Source organism: Typopeltis vanoorti, chromosome 8 (assembly GCF_054136105.1).
Source record: "Typopeltis vanoorti isolate ZY-2024b chromosome 8, IOZ_Tvanoo_1.0, whole genome shotgun sequence".
NCBI lineage: Eukaryota > Metazoa > Arthropoda > Arachnida > Uropygi > Thelyphonidae > Typopeltis > Typopeltis vanoorti.
Window position 1 is genome coordinate 36,662,345 of NC_143556.1, and position 8,914 is coordinate 36,671,258.

General features: G+C 31.8%; 1 protein-coding gene across 3 annotated transcripts in view; it reads left to right on the forward strand.

Moving 5' to 3' along the window:
* Positions 1–4,645, forward strand: part of LOC150103929 (cell adhesion molecule Dscam1-like) — a 563,926-nt gene extending 559,281 nt beyond the window's left edge. Inside the window, exons 31-33 of one of the 3 annotated variants that reach the window (XM_090396609.1) lie at positions 1,426–1,481; positions 1,725–1,899; positions 4,320–4,645. In XM_090396609.1, coding sequence (XP_090252735.1) covers positions 1,426–1,481; positions 1,725–1,899; positions 4,320–4,446 — 358 coding nt within the window. In that variant the 3' untranslated portion in view covers positions 4,447–4,645. Of the gene's footprint in view, positions 1–1,425; positions 1,482–1,724; positions 1,900–4,319 lie in introns of those variants that run through there. The other 2 variants (XR_016548664.1, XM_090396610.1) reach the window with 2 other exon arrangements.
* Positions 4,646–8,914: the final 4,269 nt, after the last annotated feature.

Below are 8,914 nucleotides of genomic sequence, written 5' to 3' on the forward strand. Positions count from 1 at the left end.
CACTTTTACTTTCTGTTTCCTTTCCCTTCGTGTAGTTCACTTGTAACTTGTTGTGGTTATCCCTCAAGTTACACTTTTTTGATGAACGCACTTGCTACCAGGACTGTATTTGCAACTCTGCCGTCTTGGGATATTTTTTTATAATTCCGATGTATCAAACCTTCATCCCTTAATATCCTACAAGAAAAGGAGGAAGAGGTTACGGGGTTTGAAAATTAAGGAACAAGAACGATGTGGAACATCTTTGATAGTTTGGGTTAGCTCAGTGATCGCAATGAGCCTGTTTACATTGACATCCTTGTGCCATATTTTCGCCCGTTTTGTTAGTCCACAAGCATTCTCAATGTTCAGCATCATCGCCTGATATCGTTTCACTTTGGATCTTGGAAAACAATTAGATGTTTTAAATTGCATTGTTCGTATCCCCATTTTAAACATACCAAAGTTTTATGTGACAGATTTTGTCAATTCTGAAACAGAACTTTATGAATATGCACCGATCTTTCTTTCTTATTCATTTTTTTTATTATACTTTGATTTATATGAAGCCAACTGGTGACTGTTCTGAAAAGCCACTGATATTTTTCTCATTTCTATGCTTAATCAACTTTAATACTAGAATATATAAATAGTTTTCAACACTTAGCTTATAAGGTTAACTCAATGATTGAGTACTAAAATCATTTTCATGTGTAAAGTTCGGTAATCTTTGAATTTTAGACTTGTAGAATAACTTCGTGGATGTTCCACACACACACACATGTAACTTTAGAGTATTGTTACCATGGGTACATGTACGAGAAGCTCAGGTAGAACCATTTGAACTATGGACAGTAATCCACTTCCCAAAAACAGACAGTATGCAGTAAAGTAGTACCATACTTTTTTAAATAATATTACGCCTACCCTTCAGGAAGGGTTCTCCGAAAGTAGATTTTTGTGGGAAGCGTAGCATTACCATGCATGGGTTAGTAGAAGTCCAGAGAGATGTCTTACATTCCGACAAAAACCTCTTGATTTGCTGTTATTTGTGATAGCTGCAGTTGCCTTTGTTCAGATTCAAACAGTTATACTGTTCGCCATTGTTCAGATATCTGTTTTGACCGGCATAGATGACAAATGCCTGTTAAAATTTACGCAATGCCTGTAAATTTTAACAGTCATTCTATAATTGTTTATGACAATCTGGATCTCATGTCAACGATAACTTTATTTTCAACCTTTGGATCTCTGGAACTTTATCTAAAAGGTATATAACCAATCTCCGCGAAGTTATTTTACAAATACTTTATATTCAAACATATCCAAGAAATATGAATAATTCTCGCAAATGTAAAGGCAAAATAATGATATGGTGAAGGTCACTAATTCATTTTGACTAATTTGTGGATACTTCTAACGAGTGATTTTTTTTTCTTTTCGTAGTGCGCCAGGCCAGCATCTACTGGTAAAATTGGAAGTAGGCCAATATCAAAAGCCTGGTATGTAGGATCGCCCAACAAATGTGCATAACTCTCTCTCTCTCTCTCTCTCTCTCTCTCTCTCTCCAGATAATTTTTGTTGTGTACGAAGTTTTTCTTTCTCCCTTCTTATTTAATTACCTCTTCTTTTTTCCTTAGTTTTTATTTCTTTTGATGTAAAATTATCGGGAAATTTAGATAGCGTTTAGGTATTTAGCAATCATTTAACAACGTCTTTTAATTTTTTTATTATCTTTTAAACAGCCGAATATCTGACTTATGACCGTAAATGGTCCTCGCTGCCGTCAAATGTATATAGAGAAACTATTCCATACATGACCAAAGAAGAATGGCCTGCCCCGGGGGATTACCGAGATCGCTGGAGGCGAAAAGAGCTCTATCGGAAACTGATTTGCCTCATGGAACCTTATCGAGGAAGGTATTTCTTATTCTTATTAATTAACTCTTAAATAACTCACTGCAACTTCGTGTATAGTATCGTTCCTAATGTGTTCTGTTTGCTTGGTTTCTTGCAGTAAAGCCCTGCAAAAGTGTAATCAGGATGGAGGAAACGATCTAGAAGCAAACTAACGTATGTAAGGGTCAAGATGTGACATCTTCGCCCCTCAGAGGAAATTCAAAACCACTGTGTTACTATGCTTCCTTAGATGAGTTTAGTTGCCTGGAGTAATACAACCACTTTGCTTAATGGAAACCTGAAATGACCAAAATCAATGTTTGGATTCCAAGCAAAGTCCAGATTAATTTGCTCCCATTCTCCGCAAAGCATGCGATGGAATGTTTATTGTGGAAAGATCTAGCACTTCTTTTTATTCTGGAAAGTACAGCTTTTGAAACGGTTATTATGCAGTCTGGCTTATAGATAGTCTATTGGACTGAACCTAATGGCAGAACCTTAAAAAGCTGCTTTCAAGTCAGTTAGTCAATAATCTTGCTGCTGTTGTTCTGACTGTTGTGCTATGAGGGAGTGTGAATAACGGTATGTGGGGAGAGCTGCAGAAGTCAAAGTTTGCATAGTAGTGGCTTAAATTCTCCATGTACACGGCTCAGTTAGGAGTCCATTATTACATATTCCTTGATCTCCAATTTGAACTTCTAAGGGGAAAAAAAGAAAGAAAAGAAAAGAAAAAAATTGTCAAGCGAAATATTACATGCGGATAAATGCAATCCTCTCAAATAATTTTCAGATTCACTTCGCAAATAAACATACTCTTAGTCCCAATTTCAGTTATGTTCATTTCAACCTCCAGTTCTCCTAACAGAAATTCAAATTTTTGTTAGGAGATGAATAGTGCTTCAAGAAAATTGATTGGGAATCAAGAGATTAAGAAAATTGAAATGAGCAGTGCTTCTTCAATTTTCCCAATCTCTTTTACGTTTTTTGTCTCAAAGATACATTAATGCATATATCTGCTCCAATATACCATGCTGAGAGTTTTTGCACTTAGAATCTTCTCCTCCTTTTGATCTTCTTTGGCTACAAATCTCTCATTTCCATTCTATCACATTCATTTCTTGTTTTGTTGCTCCTCTAATGACACCAACCTGTCTGTCTGGACTTCTTGATTTCCTTTCTGTAACTGTTGATTTTCTTAAATCTTCCTATTCTCTAATGACATCTTCCTTGGAGAAATTAATGTTTCACAACTCAAACTGGCTTTCCTTTAACTCCGCAAAAAAGTTGATAGAGATGCGGAGATATTTTGCCATAGCTAATTACATTATTACAACATAGTAATATCAACGTTGTTGTAACAAATGATTCCATTTCCTCATCGGAACGATTGTTTTTGCATAATTCCTATATATATATAAATTCCTATATATATATATATATATATATATATATATATATATATATATATATATATATATATATATATATATATATATATATATATATATATATATATATATATATATATATATATCGTTATAAATAATCTGATTATCTGATCGAACTCTGAAGTAGAAAGCCAATTCATTTCCTATTCGAAATGCATACATATATCACCTCTCCATTTGGAATGACCTTAGTTACTTTATATATAAAGAATCAAATAGTGTTTCTAAAAATTTCATAATTAAATATTTGTTTCTTAAAATATTAAAATTATTTTAAATATTTAGCAAGCATATTATAACTAACAATACATTATTATATTTTATTTATCTTTTATTTGGATAATTTTGCATATTTTGCATAAACACGAGAAATATTCTACTTAGCAATTTTATGAAACTTAAAACCACTAAAAATTCAACTTGCAGCGATTACTGCAATTTTAAATCCATATGAAACCTACATGTCAGATTAGTTAATTTTTATCTGACATATTCTAAAAAGCATTTCTCAGTTGGCATTGATATCAGTGAACAGGAAGAATATTTGCAAATCTCAAAATATTTTTCCATCTGAATAACTGCTAAATATGTTGCCATATTTATGTTCATAAATATAGTACGCCTCACATATTCATATTCTAAACTTCACATTTCTGCGTAATTAGGTGACTTTTCTTATTTCATGTTTGATTTACTTGAGTTTTCCTGTTTCCATGAACTACTATAATAATGATAAGGATAAAAAGCTTCGCTAATGACAATATGTACCGAATTATGTCGTAAATATATTTTACTACATATTAAAATATTTCATTAAGGAGGAATGCATTTTATTAGATAAAAATTCATGATTAATATTTTATAAAACTGATTTTTAAACATTTTAAATCAACTGCTGTAATTTAGCTCAATTACGTAAATATAAATATAAAAATTAAGATCTTAAACAGCTGTAAAACTTAATTTAGTTGGTTCTCTTTCTTCTTGTTTTAGGGACGATATGGAGAGCGATGTAGACGATGGGGAAGACTATGGGAAAAGAGAGATGGAAGAAGATTTGCTTGTAAGACAAGAAATGTCAGAAGCAGAATGCGATTGGGACAGGGAACGTCTATATTAGCCCTTCAGACAAATCAATGGATTCACACCCACACATACATTCATACAAACATTTTTTTTTTTAAAGCATTTATGCACTAGGGCATCCAGAAGACTGGGACGAGATTTATATCACTGAGTTGGGCGCCAATGCGGGGATTTCAGGAAACGCAGTTGACAACGACGATGTTGAGCGGGACCAGTGTTTGCAAAAGACTTGTATAAACTCCTGTACATACAATAGACACTGTCCAGTCTCGTAATAAATCTTCTCATCCTGTTACGTTTGTTTGTTTGTTTTTTTAATCTTTCGTCCAGAATCCTTGCAGTATTAAAATATTTTACCTGTTTTTAGGAATACAAAATAAACAACACGTGATAAGAAATAAATATTTATTACAATTCTGTTTAATGTACTCTAATACATAGGGCAACAGTGCTGCCCTCTGCATTTCCAATGGCATATCTACAGGCTGGATCTTGATGTCTTGGAGTTCGTCTGTGTAAATGGACACAGATGCAGTGATAGTACAAAACAAGCTTCGCTCTCAGCAGGTGTATGTCTCGTGTCGTTTCGAGCTGCATAAAAAGGAAGAAGAGTGATTAAGATTCGTATAATAACCAATATTATTAAATAGACATCTCCAATTATTATCAGGTCGAATATTTTTTTTCCAAATTTCACCATAAAAATGAACTGATTGAAACCGATATCGAATCATTAGAGTATTTTCTTGTATGCAATTTAATCTCATATTTTTATAAAATCCGTTTACTATAGCTATAGCAAAGTTATTGCAATTTACTATTACTATATTACACCGTTTGGTTCATACATTTGGCGAAATGTGCATAACTGAAAATGAAAAAATTTTTCATTAACAGATTTTACTAAAATATAAAGATGAATGGAAGGTAAAGATAGTAATCCTAATGTGCAAAAAAAATTGCATCAACATATATTAATAAGATATATAAAATGAATACACACTAGTAAAAGGAAAGACTATGGTAGTGATCCCAATATAAAAATGAATACCCACATGGAGACGAAAATAGTGATCGTAATACTCAATCCAAATTTTGATAAAACATAAAAATAAATATACACTAGAAAAATGGAAGATGAAGGATAGTCAACGACAAGTAATTTCTATGCCATTTCAGTTGAAATCCAGCTAGTTAATCTCTCAAAAGAAGGACGATAGAAATGAAACTTTTTTTTTTGACCCAAGGGCTGGGTGATCTCTTTTGGAAGCAATACTATGCTATATTGCAGGGCTAATGTAGGCCCATGGCATTTTAAGGATATGTATGTGGATAGATTTTTTTTTCTTTTTAATCTTGTTTTAGGAAAACGCAGTGCTTATGTCTATATGTATGGACGAATATATATTCTTAGATTCTATAATAATTGTGAGCGTTAAACGGTATCATAGCAACACGAGTCATGCTCCATTGAGATCATTGAGTAGTCACAGATATGATTCATTTGAAATGCCTAAAAGTACTGTTTGGAGAATGTTACTTTTTTTTTTTGAGTAGGAAGTTTATATATATATTCCACACACAATTACAAAAAAGAATAGTTCAGATATACTTTCACATATTTCCTGCAAACACCACATTCAGGATTAAAGTCATTCTTGCCGAAGACAGTTCAACTGCTACACGTAACTCGAACTCAGTTGCAATATTTTACACATTTCGAAGTAAACTGTAAAAATGGAAATACATCACACCTTGGGTACTTACTGAGGAAAGATTGGATGTCCATGCGAAAGAAATGGACGTGATGTTGACTAATGGCGTATGATGGGATTCTCTGTACTAGATTGCGATCTTTGGCGTTTTGTACAGCTGCACTTATAGTACATGGATTGGGTTTTAGAGTGCATTTTGCAATAAATGCTTGAACTGCCGTATTCTCTGCAGGGGGAAGCCACATGGTGAGGATGGCATCGAGAAATATGACTTCTCGGTCCACTTTTTTTTCCTATTAAGCTATGAGTGAGAAAGAGAATAAATGAATTTGCAACGTAGGCTATAACTCTATACTTCTGTTCAGTGATGAACGTGTAATTTGATTCTTGACAATGTGACTACCGTAAAAAAAAAAAGTTGAATTTTTATTTTATTTTTTAATTCGGAAAAAAAGCGTAACATACGATGATGATGGTGTGTTTATAATAAACAAAAAATAAATACTTGAAGAAGACATATTTTGCCTTCACATGTAAGGTTTAAACGTCAAACATAAGTTTTAATCATTTCTCCAAAAATTAATGTGTGTATCGATATTTATCACTAAGAAGTGATAAAGTTTGGCAAATGGCATCGTTACCGTTAACTAGAACTTAGATTTAATGACTATGTGATGAACCTAATACCAGGTTTTAGTATATTATCAATGTGCCAGACAATCTAACTATGTACGACAAAAGTTTTGAAAAGCTATAAGTATCTAGTGTTATCAGCGATTAATAAATTTAATAGAATATAATTTAAATCGAGACTCGGTAGCTTAAGTTGAAGTCATTTCGTTGTATAAGATGTAGGTTCGAATTCCGTCTAGAAAGCCAAGAATCTTTATAAAATAATTTCACTTTCAATTAGCCTGTCTTAATTGGTGTTGACAGGGTTTTTCCCCCCAAATTCGGTCTCGTTACATGACATAAAACTAGTATAAATATACCCATTGACATACCTAGAAAACTATGCAGATTAAAACAAAATCTCTGACCAGGAATATGTCAGTGATCGAATAAAAATGAAAATTAAAAAAAAAAGGAATTAAGAATACCCTAATTTGCAATATATAACAAATTTAAAATAATAATCTTTTTTTAAATTTTTGAACACAAAATAAGTTGGAAAAATAAATGAGTATTTATGATTATATAATAACAAATAAAATAGTAAACATGAAATGTTGGATATTAGAATGCTAGCTTGTACGGACAATGGAAGTAATTGTGAACTACTGATGGGAAAATTTGACTCAAACAAAATATAAAAACAAAGCAAGGAAATTAATTTAAATGATCACAGCAAAAGTGTAAAAAAATACCTTACCAATGCATTTAAAAGTGCAATTGCAAGCAAATGTGTTCAGTAATGTGGAAGATATAAATTCTCATCAGGAAAAACACTCGATGAAATAAACAAATTGCAAAACGCAAAAGAAGGTAGACTCCTCATCCGGGTATATACTGAAGAAATAAAGCAATATTAGCAATATAAAACGCATTCTATAAACGTTTACATAATACGTCCAAGAATGAAGAGCATAAAAGAATAATGAATAAAATAAACAGCAAAGTAAAGCTAAAGCAAAAATATTGGGACGATTATTCGAAAAATAACTGGAATATTATTTTATGGAGTACAAGTATGGGGAATAATACGAAATCAAAGAAAATAAATTATGTGAATACATAATTTTTCGGTCATAGAAAGATAACAGTGGGAAAATTATGTGACCATATTATGTGAAGACGGAGAAGATATAAGAAATTGAAGTAAACAATAATTTAATAGAATCACTCATATCAAAACTGAAAATTAGGAAACCAATGTTAGCTTGGTTGTATATGAAATGCTAAAATATGGAGATAAAGAATTAATAACTGTTAACAATGAAAATATACCACAGAACCAAGTTATAGAACAATAACAATAAAGTGAAGGCTAATAAAATATCAGCATGTTTAAACTGAACTATATAAAAAAATAAATATCTAGCAAAAGTAAGAATCTGTAGGTGGCCTACTGATTATTGCAAAAGTAATTTAAAGCGCAGCTTTATATATATATATATATATATACAGTATATAAACATGCATTAAGAAGCATATACTGATAGCACCTACTTTACGAGTTTTGGGGTTTACGATTTTCTTTTACGTACCAAAAATTCGAAAATATGAACGTGAATTGCAACAGATATAGATGAAAAACATTCATAAATATTGGAAATTCAAAAATTTCGCCTGCCTTATACTTTTCAATTTATAGATAAGTTTGAAAAAAAAATATATATATATATATATTTAACGAGAAGGTTATATATATATATATATATATATATATATATATATATAACCAGAAGACTGCTTGCGGGATGAAAAACCCCAGATAAACCGGGGAGAAAAACCCTGCTGTCCACGCCCAAGACCGGCTAACTTGAATACGCCTGAGAAAGATCCTTAAGCTCCTCAATATATATATATGAAAGGATGATCATTAACTCGGTTAACATACATATTTTATAAAGAATTGAATGACTAGAACCGAGATTTAAGTAAAAAGGTTTTAATATATAAACACGACTAGTTTCGGCTTAACAGCCTTCATCAGGTGAGATTATAAAAGAAAGAAAAAAGAAAAAACACTAAAACACCGAAGCTTAAATAAACTATGAACATCATAGAGAGTCTATATACATAATTGACATTAATCGTTGCGGTTGTATTTAAAGAATACTAGCA